The sequence below is a fragment of the Lytechinus variegatus genome, chromosome 4, assembly GCF_018143015.1.
Source record: "Lytechinus variegatus isolate NC3 chromosome 4, Lvar_3.0, whole genome shotgun sequence".
Lineage (NCBI taxonomy): Eukaryota > Metazoa > Echinodermata > Echinoidea > Temnopleuroida > Toxopneustidae > Lytechinus > Lytechinus variegatus.
This window is the reverse complement of record NC_054743.1, coordinates 49,985,843-50,003,581: the sequence shown is the minus strand read 5'-3', so window position 1 is coordinate 50,003,581 and position 17,739 is coordinate 49,985,843. Positions and strand designations below refer to the sequence as shown.

The 17,739-nt window shown below is 37.8% G+C and overlaps 1 protein-coding gene across 1 annotated transcript; it reads left to right on the top strand.

Annotated features, from left to right (window-relative positions):
* The first annotated feature begins 5,140 nt into the window (after window positions 1-5,140).
* Window positions 5,141-9,169, top strand: LOC121413049 (uncharacterized protein K02A2.6-like). The gene has a single exon (XM_041605810.1). It carries the CDS (start codon window positions 5,141-5,143, stop codon window positions 9,167-9,169), a length of 4,029 nt encoding a protein of 1,342 aa, XP_041461744.1.
* The last annotated feature ends 8,570 nt before the right edge of the window (window positions 9,170-17,739 follow it).

The window sequence follows — 17,739 nt, the reverse complement described above, 5'->3', positions numbered from 1 at the left end:
ATATATATATATATGTATGTATGTATAAATATACCCTCTTTCACACACACACTTAAAGGGGAAACAAACCCAAATAAAAATCGTTTTTATAGGAAAGAGAAACAAAAACAGACAATTTGATAGGTGAAACTTTGAACAATAACGGACAAACAATAAGAAAGTTATGAATTTTAACAAGTTGTATTGCTTATCACTCTTCCCATGAAGACTTTGAATTGTCCGCATTTGTCATGTTTGTCGTGTCATTGTGATGTAAGGCAAGAACTATTATTCCATGTACTCCCATATATAAATAGCTAAAATATCAGTTTTGCTTCAAATTTAATGTTCCTTTTATGCGGACATAAAACAATATAATACCTGGATTATATATAGATTACTGACCCGGGTGATTGGGTACTTAGGGGAAAACTACAAATCCATGATAATTAAGTACATGGCCTACAGATTAGTATTCCTTGCTGCTTGTCATAATTCACTTACCTAGTTGCCAACTTGAAATCTACATAGTCTTATTGATCTCAGTTTTAAAAACCATAGCTTTCTTATTGCTTGTCCGATTTATTTAATACTTTCATCATTCTATTTTTATTTAATATTTGTCTTCTTCCCAACACAACGATGTTTTTTTTACCAAGGGTGGATTCCCTTTTTTTTAAGTTGGGCAACATACTGTCCACTGTGATGAGTAATGTATGTTGGAAAAAATACTTACATACTCTATATTCTGCGCAAGTATTATCAAATTGAGCAAATTTGTTACCCAAATATTAGTTTTTATTGTCCAATTTGGGCAGATTCTAACCAATAGTTGTGTGGACTGTACATGTATGTTGCCCAGGGTTGGTAAAACGTTTGACATTTTTGTCCAATTATTTTTAGTGTATATGAGCGATTTCACAGTCAGACGCATTATACTTTTAAGTTTCTTATCTAATACTTGGTGCCGTCAGTTGTACAGGAATGAGTCTTTCTATCAAGTTTGTATGGTCAATGCATCTTGACAACCGGGGCTCTAAAACAGTATTGTATGCTTCATATTATAGACGCCATGACGTCCAAAAAATCGGTCAGTGGCATTACATAATAAGGATAAGGAAAAAAGTAACCTGTTAATAGTTCTTTCAAAACAAAACACTTTTACCAATGTTAATATCTTCACAACATTTACTTACATATTGATGTCTCAAATAAGACATTTGAATATGGGAAACAACTTCAAATTTCTTTTGTGGATACAAAAACTCCGGTCAGTCGCATTACGGTCAGTCACATTGCACATTGTCCGGTACCACAAATTTGACATTATTTATTCCTTCCCGCAACTTATAATTGAAAATGTTCTTGTGATATGATGTAAAATGATGACCTTCAGATTACCCAGCTGACAATTATAAATAACTAAAGTTTTTTGTTCAATTGAAATCAGGCAAATATGAAAAATATATATAGTCCCATGTATATGATTTTTTTATATGGTTCGGAATGTCATATAAGGAGATGCGTATTAAGAAAAAAAACCCTGAGGCTAGTCATAATCACCTTAGGCATTTTTAAACTTCCTAATCCATATGAGTTGTAATAAAAAAAACTTTGATCTGGATTTGAAAGTAAAGCCAATATAAATTGTGGGCGTCTAAAATAGATGTACATAAATAATTATTTGTTATTTAAAATGTCAAATCAGAGTTCTTTATCGTTTGTATGATGGTAATGAAAAAAATAATAGCAATAAGGCTAAGGACATTTATCTTGAAAAAAAAATGTATTCCGAGGTGCGCTGTTAATGACATTTAAGACATGTATGGTGTTTCATGATATTATGGACATTATCATTCAAGGAAGGGGGTAGCATTTCGGCATAACATTTAAGTCTACATCGAAATCCAGGGTTAACTCGTTAATTGACCATCTTGTATCTATACAAACAAGTCCCATTCAAAATCTCAAAGGATCTGTCATATTGCCGCATTGCTCTTTTGCCTTTACGGCATTGATAATAATATATGTTTATATTAATAAATATGTATCTATTTTCAAATGCACGTACATCTTCAGAAAATGAAAATGGATGAAATCAAGAAAATCTTTTTTTTAAGGTCATCAGCTATTTATGATATCCGAGGCTTGTAAATTTGTCCGCTATTTCTCAAAGAACTACTAACAGTGAAAAGAATGGAAACATAAAGAAAAGATATATTTATTCCTCCAAAAGGACGAATCAGGGAATGGTATTGATCGGATCATTTATGTATTCATCCATCGCCTTTAGATGAAAATTGCTTCTAAGAGCCCGTAGTTTTCTTCATCTAGCAAAACTATTGCAGGAAAGGTCACTTTGGTGTTTCAAACCATGTGTCCAGTTCTGAATACTTTAAATCGATATTTATTTTTGTTAATGTACGACAGCAAAAAAAAGGGAGCTTTCAATATAAATTTACTTCAGTACAGTAGGTGCATCTTTATTGTATCCAACGAACGATTAACCTATCATAAAGGTCATCATGATGTCATCAAAATGGCGGCGGTACCAACAAATTTCATTTTGCATGTTATGACGACATCAAAATTATGTACATTTGACTGTACCTCCGTAAATCTTGTTAGATTTTCGCCCACTTTTCGATATGTTATAGCTGGGGCCACGCTCCTTATCAATCGTTCATTTTTTTTTTCATTTTCAGAAAGCGATCATCCTGAAAAGGGGCAATTTATATAAGCATGCCATTTTTCTTTTCAGTCTGCGTGTAATCATCATCTCGAAACTGGACCCTACATTTATGTATTTCGTCAGCAGTTTTCATTATTTCATGTCGCTTTTAGCTGAGATGGAGGGTGGTGTAGATGAGATCCTTTGGTTTCCGGTACGTTGCCATTATTTTTGCACCGGGCAAAGTATTGGATTCAAAATTCGCAGTTCTTTTCAACTCCACAATATAATATAATAATAATATATAAAGTTTGGAAATCTGACTTTGATGGATATTCCCTCCTCGCTTTTAGTAAATTTCAATAATAATAATAATAGCGGCATATTTACCCAGGGTAGCCACTTCAGTTCCGAAAACTGTTCTCCCAGCGGGCCCTGCTATTATTACCCCGGCTTTAGCACGGCTACCTTGATCGTGCGCTCGAGCATTCGAGGAATTTCTTCCTACCGGGTACCCATTCACCTCACCTTGGTCGAGTGCAGCACAATGTGGATAAATTTCTTGCTGAAGGAAATTGCGCCATGGCTGGGATTCGAACCCACGACCCTCTGTTTCAAAGTCCGAAGACTAATCCACTGGGCCACAACGCTCCACATCAATGTGTAATTAATATTAATGAATAGAACATGTAATGTTCTTTAAAACGATATCCTTCATGATATGACTTTGGTTCACATGGATGTTTAGTGCTTGAAATGTGGAGCAAGGTAAAAATACAAAAGTTGCAAAATGAAACAATATTGAACGTCACTGTTTTCCGTGGTGATGAGTGTCCCAGCGTTTTCTTTTGACTTTTGATCGATAATTCCTCATCGATTTTTTAGTAAAATATCAATGTGTAATTAATATCAATGAATAGATCATTTATTTTTCTTTAAACTGATACCCTACACGATGTGATTATCGTTCACACGGATGTTTAGTGCTTGAAATGTGGGGCAAGGTCAATATTCAAAAGTTGCTAAATGACACAATATTGAATGCCGCTGTTCTTTTTTCAGTGGTGATGAGTGGGTTTCTCAGCGGTTTATTTTAATTACTTTATGCACCGTAACATCAACATTAACATGGAATCAAACACACCTCTGCACAAGAAAACACGTAACAAACAAACACGCATAGGTATTTCAAACCACGATTCAAACCATCACTAAAGAAGCAGGAGCTTGATTTGAATGGATTTTCATCTCTATTGACACATGCAGACAAAGGAATCATGTTCTGTATTGACACTTAAAGACTATTTCTGCTCGTTTTGCAGCTTTTCAATTCAGACCTTATCCCACCCTTTTGAATTCTGCTCTTTTCATAATGGCATGTTCATAAAAAGCATGGAACTGTTTTAAAGAAAATTAAATTGTCTTTTGAATGATGTAAAACATGGATTGTATAAAATTGGGAGTAGGGAGAAATTAATGGTCAAAGACAGATTTCCAAACCTTTTTTGAGGGGTTTATATTATATAACAGCATCGGTCTTTGAATAAAAAAAATAAGCTGTTGTCAAGTAAACTTGCTTCCGTTGTTGTTTTTCATTTCACCCTTTTTATGTCAGCACTGTTTATCTTTGAAATACTCCTATTCGTCCGTGATTTGTTTTATTTCTTTTTCTAGCCCGCCGGCTTAAGATCATTGGTTCAAACGTCTAGAGGGAAACACGAATAATGTCTACTTCAGCATTAGGTGATTTAGATTCACTCGTACATATTATTATATATATATCATATACAGAAAGAATCATTCCACTAAAAAGAAATAACCCAATTTTTATAATCCTAGCGGAATTATGAACATCACAGTGGCGTTAGAAGGGGGAAAAGAAGATGGGGGGTAGGCATGGCACATGGAGCCATTTTAAAAGCTGCGAGCAAAACCAATACCTTTTTAATCTTCTAGACAAAAAAACTTCTATTTTTTATTTGTGTTTTTGTTGTATAGTCCTTTTTCTTGGTTATGGAACATTTGGAGGTCCGTGGCTACAAGTTTCCCATCTGTAAAAGAATGATACAATAGGCATATTCGGTTTATATTAAGAAAATTAATGATTCTTACTTCATTCAAACATGTATAAACCCGTGTATCTGACGGAAAATGATTGTGATTGATCAATCATTTTAGTTAATATATACAAATTAACTGAATTAGCATTAGTGAAAATTACAGCATTAAAAAAAATTAAAATTAACTGAAATTGCTACAACCTTTAACTTATAACGACCCCCTACAACATGTACAAGATCTAACAAAACTCGGCATTCTGAAATACCCATCTCGGAGGTGTAGTATCGTAAGTGTTCTTTTGTTATGTTTTTAAGGATACCGTACGAGACGGTCGGTAATAAAAGTGAGAAACAGGATAAACAGTGTTCAATCCACGTTTTGTTGTTTTGAGAATATCTAATCATTATATTGGCGACGAGTAGAGTGAGGATGAATCTCCCACAATTTGAACGATTTTCTGTGCATGATGAGCCGGCAACAGTTGGACAAAGATGGGCAAAATACGTCAAGAGACTGAATAATTTGTTTACGGCATTTGCTATCAACGATGCCAAGCAGCAACGAGCGCTTCTCCTCCACTATGCTGGACCGGAGGTTTCGGACATTTTTGACACGTTACCTGATACGGGTGAGTCCTATGAATCAGCCAAAAAAGCACTCGAAAAGCATTTCTGTCCATCAGTGAACATTGAATATGAGCGTTTTGTGTTCAGGCAGTGTAGACAAAATGAAGATGAGACTGTTGATCACTATTGTCAGCGATTGCAAAAACTTGCTGTTTCGTGTGATTTTGCTGACAAGGATGGCGAAATTAAGTCGCAAATTATTCTTGGATGCCATTCACAAAAGCTACGCCGACATGCATTGCGAGAAACAATCTCGTTGGACAAACTCCTTAGTACAGCACGGGCTTATGAACAAGCAGATCGTCATGCTGCAGTGATCGAGGGTGCTGAAGCTACCGCTATGACCGTCCAAGCGGTTGGGGCTCGTAATCGTACACACCCAGTGCAACGTCAGCGACAGTCGCAACAACACCATACAGCAAAGACTGAGCACTCTACATGCCGCAACTGTGGAGGTGTGTTCCCACACCGACACAAACCTTGTCCAGCCAAGGGCCAGACATGTCATGCCTGTGGTAAGCAAAATCATTTTGCCAAGTACTGTATGTCTAAAAACAAAGCTAAAGCTGCTAGTGCTAAACACGTCCAAGCCAGTACCACTACCACCTGTGACATTGACCCTCAAACCAAGAGTTCAGGCCCAGAACCTCCAAGTACAGGTCAATATGAGCACTACCAGTTTCATGTCCAGGCACAATCACTACATGATGTGCCTAAACCAACTGTAACTGTACATGTAAATGGCACCCCCATCAGTGCTCTCATCGATACAGGGGCATCAGTCATGATGATGTCTCAGCGGACATTCGCTAGGATCACGCCACAGCCACGTTTAGTTGTACATTCTGATCCTGTGTACGGCTATGGCAGTGACACCCCTCTTGATGTTCAAGGTACCTTCATAGCGACAGTAAGCTACAAGTCGTCGTCTGCTAACACTACAGTTTACGTTACCTCTCATGATGGTGCTACGCTTCTGAACTTAGCAACAGCCACTGCCCTCAATCTCGTAAAACTCACATATGCCACATCATCAGCTTCGCCTAGGTCAGTCTATCCAGATCGTTTTACCGGCATAGGCAAACTGAACAACTATCGCTATCACATACAGGCAGACACATCTGTAACTCCTGTAGCTGTTCCACATCGTCGTATACCATTTCACATGCGTGACAAAGTGGTAAAGGAGCTTGACCGGTTGTTGGAATGTGATATCATTGAAAAGGTGGAGAACACACCTACGCCATGGGTCTCGCCTATCACAGTTGTGCCCAAGCGGAATAGCGAGGCCATTCGCATCTGCGTTGATATGCGAAATGTCAACACCGCCATCAAGCGTGAACGTCACATCATTCCAACAGTTGATGATCTTATCGCATCTCTCAATGGTGCAACAACATTCAGCACGCTGGACTTAAATTCTGGGTATCACCAGATTGAGCTCGATGAAGAGTCGCGTCAGTACACAGTCTTTTCTACACATGTTGGGCTCTTTCGTTACAAGCGGCTCAATTTTGGTCTTTGTTCCGCGTCTGAGGTTTTCCAGCATGCAATACAGATAACATTTCAGGACCTACCAGGTGTGCTGAACATCAGCGATGATCTTCTTGTCTTCGGTCGCGACCAAGCAGAACATGATGCACGACTTCATGCTGTTATGCAGCGTCTACGCTCAGTGAACTTGACGCTAAACCCTGCTAAGTGTGTCTTCAGCACAGATCGCGTAGTGTACTTCGGGCATGTCTTCACATCCAACGGCATCAGTCCTGATCCGCGTAAGGTGGATGCAATCAACGCTGTTGCAGAGCCACAAAACATCTCAGAGATGCGCAGTTTCTTAGGCATGGTGACATACTGTGCTCGTTTCATTCCTGACCTCGCGTCCATCTCTGCTCCTCTCAGACAACTCACAAAAGCTGACGTGCCATGGACATGGGGACCATCTCAAACATCAGCATTCAGTCGCATCAAGGAGCTAGTCTCCCAACACTGTACTATGGGATATTTCAACCCAGCAAACCCCTCAGAGGTTATTGTCGATGCAGGCCCTCTTGGTCTTGGGGCAATTTTGGTCCAGCATGACTCGCGCACACAGTCAGTCATCCCTATCGCGTTAGCTAGTCGGTCATTGACACCTGTAGAACAGCGATACTCGCAAACCGAAAGGGAGGCATTGGCCATCACATGGGCTGTCAGACACTTTCATATCTATTTGTATGGTGGATCATTTGTTGTAACCACAGATCACAAGCCACTGTTGTCAATGTTCAATAACGCCCATTCAAAGCCGCCGATCCGCATAGAACGCTGGTTACTGCGGCTACAAGCGTACGACTTCCAGGTCCAATACCACCCTGGAAAATTGAACCCAGCAGACTACATGTCACGCCACCCACGTATCGCGGAGAGCGCAGGATCATCAGCAGAAGAAGAAATCGCAGAACAGCAGGTCTCCTTCATTGCAGCAAACGCGATTCCAAAGACAGTCATGCATGAGGATATAGTATCTGCAACAAGCACTGATGATGTTCTTCAAAACTGTATGCGTGCTATCCAGGAGGATAGCTGGAGTGATCTTCTAGCAGCTGCAGATGCATCATTGCAGAGCGAATATAGAAGCCTACATGAAGTACGCGATCAACTCACTGTATCGGATGGCAATAGCATGCTCTTACGCGATCATCGTATCGTCATTCCGCGTTCGCTTCGGCAGCGTATCATCGACATAGCACACGAGGGCCATCAGGGCATAACTAAGACAAAGGCTCTCTTGCGTGAGAAGGTGTGGTTCCCTTCCATTGATCGTATGACTGAACACACAGTTCGTGATTGTCTGTCCTGTCAGATGAATACCGTTGAGCACGCCAAGGAACCACTTAGAATGACGGAGCTTCCGCAACAGCCTTGGACAGAGGTTAGCGTAGACTTTGCCGACCTTCCTAGCGGTGATCACATGTTGGTAGTCATTGATGATTACTCGCGTTTTGTCGAAGTAGAGATTGTTTCCTCTACTGCAGCAAGTCAGGTCATTCCGAAACTTGACCGAATCTTCTCAAGCTTTGGAGTTCCTACTGTGGTCCGTACCGATAACGGCCCACCATTCAATGGTGCGGAATTCAATCAGTTTGCCAACTACCTGGGATTCAGGCATAGGAAGGTTACACCGCGTTGGCCTCAAGCTAACGGTGAGGTTGAAAGGTTCATGAAAACACTCAAGAAAGTCTATCGCTGTGCCATCGCAGAACGCAAGTGTTGGAAGCAAGAAATCTACAAGTTCTTGCGCAACTATCGTGCGACACCACACTCTACTACAGGGGTTCCCCCAGCGACCCTTCTTTTTGGACGACCGCTACGCACGCGTCTTCCAGAAGTGCCATCTCACCAACATCACAATGACCTCGATGCTTCTGTTCGCGATCGCGATAGAAACAAGAAACAGAGCATGAAAAGCTATGCAGACAGTCGCGGAAAAACCCAACCATCACCAATCGCTGTTGGCGATACTGTGCTTGTTCGTAGGGATGGAATGGTCCCAAAGCACCAGTCGCCATATCTTCCGCAGCCATACAAAGTTGTGAGAAAGCGTGGATCTCGCATTACCGTTCGTTGTGCCAATCATTACATCACACGCAACTGTTCGCGATTCAAGTTGTATAGTGGTCCGATCCCTTCCAATCGCTATGATGATGATGATGATGACATGGAGACTCATTTTCCTCCAAATGCACACAATGTCCCAATGCCAGCAGGACATTCGCAGCCTGCTGTACCACGGCGCAATCCGCGTCGTGAGCGCCGTCCTCCGTTACGTTTTCGTGATTTTGTACCATGACTAAGTATACATTCCAATCAAAAGTAACATAACGCTTACCTGATGATGCGAAAAAAACAAGAAAATTGATAAGAAGACAACAGTGCATTTTAATGCATATTCCGTTTGTTTCTTTTGATAATTTTTGAAAGTGTCTAAGAATGGCAGACACATAACGAGTTTTGTTAATTGCCTTCACACATTTTTGTACAAATGTTATAATTGGCAGTATATTGTCTGAAGAGTTATGCATTTCTCTGAGTTGATGTTAAGATGAGTATAAAACAACCATACAAGCTTCCTTGTTTTATTATTTAAACTTACTGTACCCTCCGGATGTTAGTTCACTCATGTGATGACGATAAACCACTCTTCATATTGTACAACACATTTTTAAGGGAGTACTCATATTCTGTTGTTTTACCTGTATATGCTAACCAGTTTAATATTTACAGTGCCCACATTTTAAGGGTTACTTTTCAAAATTCAAAATGACACAGAATTGTATTTGTGTTTTGCAAGTAGACAGGATGACAAATATCTGTGTAGTATAATTTTGACCATTTTTCTTTTCTTTTTAGCTTTGTGTACAAAAAAAAGGAGGAAAAAGGGAGGACTATGAGTGTTTTATCTTATGATGAAGAAATTGAAAGAAAAACCCAGTTTTATGTTATGATGAAGAAAATGAAAATGAAACTGACAAATTTTTGGTGATATGTTTTATTTTGAGGTTTTGAGAGAAACTTGATTCATAGTGTTCGCATACAGGCATTTGCATAAAGTTGAATTTGCATTATGTATTGTTATTGAGATGTAAAGGTAGAAAACACAGCTCAGTAAACCAAAAGAAGTTAAAAAAACAAAACAAAACAAGTTGAATGTTTTGATCAGTAATCTTGGTTTATTTCAAAAGTTATTTTATGTTTATAAAAAAAAATTGTGTTTTGGCCATTGAACATGGTAAGAGCAGTATAGCAGTTAAGGGGTCCATTATAACATTCAGTAGCTCCTCAGTTACACTGTACACTTGTATTTACAATGTTTAAAGGCTTAACATTCAATCCAAGGTGAGGAGGATTGTAGTATCGTAAGTGTTCTTTTGTTATGATGTTTTTAAGGATACCGTACGAGACGGTCGGTAATAAAAGTGAGAAACAGGATAAACAGTGTTCAATCCACATTTTGTTGTTTTGAGAATATCTAATCATTATAGGAGGATAAACAGATGATTACTATTGTTGAATTTGTATGGAAAATGGATTTCCGTGGTAATTTGAATATATTTCCCTTTCCGGAATTATGCCGAGAAAATATTTGGAATAGCGTTTCTTTTTTTTACTTAATATTCGACAATGCGTGTAAATGGTCGCATTATCGAAAAAAAAGTGAAACGCCTCTGGAAGTCTCGAGTGCATTACGCGATTCAACATAACAGTGCTGATATGGCAAACATAAGATGAATAATTATTCACCAAAACAACATTCATATGATGATAGAATAATATACAGTACATTGACCCTTAATGACTTGTGACCTTCATCATGACTTGTGATCTGGAACTTGTGCAAATAATGGTCAGTTTCGCATGGTTACCTTGAAGTATGTCAAATACACATGCAATACCTCCATTTACTTTCAAAGTTATGGTAATAAGTGTTGACACAAAATGGTAATACCATATTGACCCTTAGTGACCTTTGACATTGACATATCACATGAAACTCGTGCAATCATCGATACCTGGTTACCCTTTCACCCAAGTTTTATGAACTACACTCTAAAAAATGAAGTGCTATTTCAGCTCTTAAAGAGCGTGTATAGTGACTGCACTTCGGAGTGCTGATTTTTCTCGTTCAAATTTGAACTAGACAAATCAGCACTCCGAAGTGCAGTCACTATACACGCTCTTTAAGAGCTGAATTAGCACTTCATTTTTTAGAGTGTAGATCCATAAGCATTTTTAAGATTATGACATTTTGAAAAAAATAGGCTCGAAACATAGTCAAAGTCCATTGACACCAACTTATCTTTGACCATTATCATGTAACCTACCACTCATCAAAGACGACCAATCAGACGGGCTTACTCTTTTGTCGAAATGTCATGAACTTGATCAAGAAACTTTCGAAGTTTATCATGTTTATATAACATTTCAAATGGCATTTGACCATGGTTATGTGACCTGAAAATCATGCGGAGTAATCAGTGACATTTGATAACCCTTAAAAGACAAGTCCACTCACCTCAACACAAACTTGATTTGATTAAAAAAGAGAAAAATCCAACAAGCATAACGCTGAAAATTTCATCAAAATCGGATGTAAAATAAGAAAGTTATGGCATTTTAAAGTTTCGCTTCATTTCACAAAACAGTTATATGCACATCTCGGTCGGTATGCAAATGAGGGAACTGATGACATCACTCACTCACTATTTCTTATGTATTTTATTATATGAAATATTTTGATTTTCTCATCATTGTCATCTGAAATGAAGTTTCATTCCTCCCTAACCACATGGAATTCCATTATTCAAACATTTTGTGGTTCAGGCAAGGAGGTTCTAATTGTCAAATTCGTAAAAATTGAAATATTGTATAATTCAAACAATAAAAAACAAAAGAAATAGTGAGCGAGTGACATCATTGACTCTCTCATTTAGATGTAACTAACTCGTTCATATAACTATTTTGTGAAAAATAAGCGAAACTTTGAAATGTCATAACTTTCTTATTTTACATCCGATTTTGATGAAATTCTCAGCATTGTGCTTGTCTGATTTTTCTCTATTGATTCAAATCAACATTTTTCTGAGGTGGACTTGACCTTTAAATGTGAGCACATTCCGAGTTAGAAGGGCATTTAACACAAATCTTGGTGAAGATTCCAATGCTGACCACGCCGACGTTGAAAAAAAAAACGGTGCCGATATTTCTCTTTGCTATGCAAGCGAAACAAAAACCCGACCATATCTAAAATACGAATTCACCAACTGTAGTCGTGTAAATAGGTAATATGCGTGCGCTTACGTTTATTTAAAGGTCAAGTCAACCATATCCGTAAGAAATTGATTTGAATAAATAAAGGAAAATCAAACTAGCATAACGCTAAAAATTTCATCGAAATCGGATATAAAATAAGAAAGTTAAGACATTTTAAACTTCCGCCTATTTTTCTCAAAACAGTTATTTGCACAATTCAGCGACATGTTATTACAATATTTGATGTAATGAAATACAACAGAAAAGTGAATGGATGACGTCATCAGTCTCCTAATTTGTATACCGACCAGGATGTGCATATAAATGCTTTGTGAAATTAAGCAAAACTATAACCTTCTTCTTTTACATCCGATTTTGATGAAATTTTCAGTGTAATGCTTTTTGGATTTTTTTCTCCTTTTATTCGAATAAGCTTTTTGTTCGGGTGGACTTGTCCTTTAAGCGTACCTTTAAATACGCAGTGCAGTGTAGTTTTAGAAACATACTGCACTATGCAATTAAAAAAAAACATTATTAAGTTGCTCGCAATTTCCAAATTAAGGTATTCCAGCTCCATAAACTACAAATTAATTGAATTTTGATTCAGTTTTGCGAGTAAAAAAACAAGATAAGAATCCGTTTAATTGACATTATATCTAAAGAGGCAACTATTGCCATGAATTTTACCTTTGGCATTCTCAAATACCACTTTTCATAGATTAAGTCATTTCTTATTACTTATTTACTAATCGATGTCTTTTATGTTGCGTATATCAATCGTGAACTCGTGTCTCTATTACACAATTCACAAGTCCAACATTCGCGTTCATACGACGTTTGAAAATCATTGGGATATGACGGAATGACTGTAATGGCGGGGGGGGGGGGGGGGTCCGTTTGACTTAGACGAAGCAAATTCGTAAGATTCATAATTATTTATGACATAATTCATCATTTTCTCCATTTACCTGATTCGCTATACGAATCAGAATCAAATATAAGAAGCAGTGATGTACTCACAAGACTTTCTTTTCGCCATGTACTGTTAGCATGGGAACTGATGTTGCTGAGATGATAAACACGATCCCAAATTATGTTTGGGAACGATGATGAATCGCATAGATTGATCACGTTGATAAAAATCACAGGTCATGATCGAAACACTCATTAATGTTCATCAAATCGACCGGTTTGGGTTGGAATACTGAGTAGGGGTTCACAAAACCTTTACAGGGTAACTTCGGGTACATCGATATTCATTCATTTTCAAACGTACTATACACGAACACGAATGGGGCGTTGTAACAAACTTACGATTTTTTACTCAGTGTTTTTAGAGTGTATAATTAACAATCATTACTTACACATTGAAATAAATGTTTTAAATTCCAAAGCCGCAGGATGTGACTTGGTCTAGTGTTCTCTGTCTGACTATTATGGTCCTGTGCGGCCAGCACTGAATTATGTACTACGGATAAAATTGATCTTTCAGTTGTAACATTTCAAACAATAGAAAAAAGAGTTGGGACATGAAATTATCAGCCAACGCATTGCATATTCATGAGGGCAGAATATAGCTGTTTTAACAATATGTTGCAAGACTTTGAAATGTAATAACCTCCTTATTTTTATCACATTCGTTTCTAAATCAGCGTCTCACTCAGTGAATAATATTCAAAGCCCGGAATTATTCAATTATTCCACCCCACCCCACCCCCAGTTCTTTATCTCATGTCTCATGTTATGTCATATTTATCTTGGGAATATGGACATCTATGATACAGGTAGCATAAAAACGTAATATTGAATAGCACCTATGGTCATATTGCTGTTATAGCCTATATGAGAGTTATAGTATGTAGTATTTCAAATTAAGAGAATGTTTGAGACCTTTCGGGCTTTCCAAGAATCCACGAAAACACATCTTTTTAGCTTGACGCACCTTTGCCATGCTTGCAGTCTGTTGTCCTAATTATTGCACATATTTTGCGGTGCATTTGTGTGATTTTCATAGTGAGGTTTGCGAAAAAGTTTCGATTTGCCCTGAACGCCTAAATGGTAGGCGACGATAATCATTTTAGAATTGATTATTTAACATGTTCAACAAGGCAACGTCTGCGTTATTCATCATAAATTTGGGACCTACAACCACCACCCCCCCCCCTCCTCCGATCTTCGCCAATGCTACGTGTCATCTTAACTGGATAATTAAATAACCGGATAACTTTTTTTAATTATTTTTTTATTATTTGCTTTTTTTATTTCGTTCATTATTTGCCCTCTTTTATTCCGTCGTTACACTTGGGGCGGAACCTCGCCGTGCAAAGTACATTAGAAAGTGGTTCGTCAATATTGCAATCGAAACATTGTAATTGAGTTTCTATTTTTTAGTCAGCTTTCAGATATTAGTAGGTAGTTCTTAATATTATGGTTATTATTCGGATCACATTTTTAATTATCACTAAAACAAAAAATAATCAACGTCGGTGTTGTTGTCTTAACGAAAATAAATAGCTTTGAAATCAAAATGAAATGAAGACAAAAAAGAACATGCAGCTTGATTCCAAAAGGGGCCAAATCCAGTTTTGACCAAAACTGTTTTTTTTTTGTATGAATAAATGTATTTTACACATGGGAATCAAATGCACGATATAGCATTTGGAAAAAAAAATGGGGGATGATTAAAAATTTATTGCAACTTTTAGTTTTATGTCAAACGGATGTAAATCAAGTACCGGGTCATTTGAAATTGGTTAACTTTACTATGCAACCTAAAGTTATGCATATAAATATTAAGGTATATGTTGTGGATTCAAGTTTACAACATCTGTGCAAATTTTGATGAAGATAACTTTCTTTTTCTAATTTTCAATGGATAAACATCAGATATGATGTAAAACGTACACTTCTATCAATATTTATGTGTTACGTGTTCGATTTCCAATATTAAACATGTTTAAAATGGCAACTAAGGTTTATTTCAAATGGAGCTAATTCCATGAAAAAGAACATTTTGAAAAAAGAATGTCTTAAAAATTGATATTGAATGCTGGATTGAAAAAAAAAACATGATTTAATCAATCCAAGATAAATGAAAATGAGACGGCTGTACGTGGATAAGGGAATGTGGTGAATTACAAAACAACAACGTTGATTTACAGAAAAACACCAAAAGTAGATATTAACTCCTTTTGGAATACAACTCTTAATTAGGCCGGTAGGGACATCATAAATAAAACTGATTAGAAAGTCACAAAGTTACATCATCTGTGGTCAATGCTGTTCAGTAGAAACAGTGTTAGTGCCAAAGGGAAGGGGGTAAGTTTGCAAGACTACATAAGATGAGTAAGAAGAGTTCGCGTCCTCTCATGCATATTATTCTTCTATCTCCTCTCTTCCTGTTCCTTCCTCATATTCTTCATTTTTCTTTTTTTGGTCATCATGGGGAGAGGGGGGGGGGATCCCGGGGGGGGGGGCAGTCAAATATATTGCTGTACACACGCGTAGTCCCCCCGATCCCCCCCAAAAAAAACCGTTTAAAGGGTCGGGGGTTTTCAGTTTTGGACGCAGGCCGCGCCTGCACTCGTTAAGGGTATCAAAAACACCGAATCGGATGTTTAAAAAAAGGGGGTAGTTTTGAAATACTGGTCAATCGCAGGGTCAAACGTATTTAGGGTATGTTTTTTTTCGATGCTTTTTCCCCGGGGTATTCTGGCATCAACTTTTTAAGGCCTAAATATGTAAAAAAAAAAAAAAAAAAAAAAAAGCCCGCGAAAAGCTTGTTTAGGGGATTATTTTGCACACAGAGAAAAACTCGTTTAGGGGGTGTTTGGAAATAATTTCGGCACGCGTGTGTACAGCAATGCGCTCGACTGCCCTACCCCCCCCCCCCCCCCCCCGGAGGGGGCAGTCAAATGCATTGCTGTACACACGCGTTGGGCGCCTCTAAGTTGAACATTTTTAACAAGGGGTGGTATTACATTCACTCAGACTGGAATCACAATGAGGGCCGTTCTCCATCCGTCAATACACTACAGGTCGTTGGTACCCCAATCGTTCGCTAATTATGCAATCATGATCGCAAACTATTCCCAAACCATGACTGTATAACACATTTTACGCAATGCAGTCGCATTGTGCTGCCGGTGGAGGTGGCGTGTTTGCCTTCATAGTACGAGTTGATAAAATATGAGCGTGTGGGAGAGGGCGCGTGTGTCATGAGTCGCAGGAGTGTGCGTGTGTGTTTGTATTCCTTCTGAGGTTTGGTGTGCGTATGGATGAGTGCCGTGTGTTCGTGTGCGTAACGATAATGAGAAAAAATGTGCACATATAAGTTGTCAAAAGTCTTATCGGTTTGAAGTCAGTGACATCGCTTGAAAATGATAAAAAGAACGCGTTTCTCACCTGTCAAATACATTTGTTGATGCTAAATGTCATAACATTTGGTATTAAGCCCCGATTAATTGTTTTCTGTAAATAAAATGTGGAAACGATACCATATGCTAATGTTGATTAAACTGGTTTGCTCCTTGCCATAAGATAAGCTATTTTATGCAACGGTATTGCGTTATGAAATATTAGTCTTATTTCATTTAAAGGAAATGTATGCTTTATTCATACTTTTATTTTCGATTTTAAATGGCAGTATATACTACGTTGATATAGCACGTTGTTGGCTTTTCCTTTCGTTCATTTTCTTGACCCAAGACTCCAACCGCTCCGCTTCCACCTTCTATTTCTATTTCTTCTTTTATTTCATTTTCTTTTACTTTCTTTTCTTTCTTTCTTTCGTTTTTTTTTTCACTCTTTCTGTTTCTCCTCTTCTCCTTTTTTTCTTCTTCTTCATATCTTCTTTTTTTCTTGTAGTGGATGGTTTCTATAACATTTTAGTCCCACAAGTGTCAGATCTGGCAACTTTACTTGATTTTGACTGGCTAAGACACGGTTACCGTGGTTTATCGGATAAGATAGCAGGGGAGCGTTTCATCAATATTTTCATCCGACAAGTTGTCAAATCTGACACCTTTCCATGATTTTGATTGGCCGAGAGGCAATATTCCTATGGTAACTGTCGGATAAAATGGGACTTGTCGGATGAAATGTCCGACAAGTCCTTTCATGAAACGCCCCCCTGGACTCGTCGGATGACACATCCGACAAGTTTTTCATGAAACTTACACACTCTCTCTTTTTATTTCTGTCTCTTTCTACCATGCATGCTTATCCCTCTTTTCTATTCGATGCCGTGAGATATTTTGATGAATCACTTTTATATTTTTGTTTATTTGCCCACGTTCCTCAAAATGTATGTTTTTTATTTGTTTGTTTGTTTGTTTTGCATTGGTTTTTTAGGTTTGTACTACATGTACTTTTTATTTTTGTTCCGAACAGAATATTGGCAGATGCCAATGATTTTTTAATATATAAATTCAATTTAATCTACGAAACGCTCCCCAAACTGTCACCTCATTCTTTGTTTTCTGCCTTGGAATCGGCAGAATTATGACATAGACTCATGTATTGATGTTGTGAAAGTGAGCCAGATATGGATGTATTGTATGCCTCCATTTTTAAGTACTAACCTTATCAATTCTGGTTGTGTTTGACAAT

What these genes read in the sequence shown, in the direction of transcription:
- LOC121413049 (XM_041605810.1), top strand. Translation starts at nt 5,141, where the DNA reads ATGAATCTCCCACAATTTGAACGATTTTCTGTGCATGATGAGCCGGCA.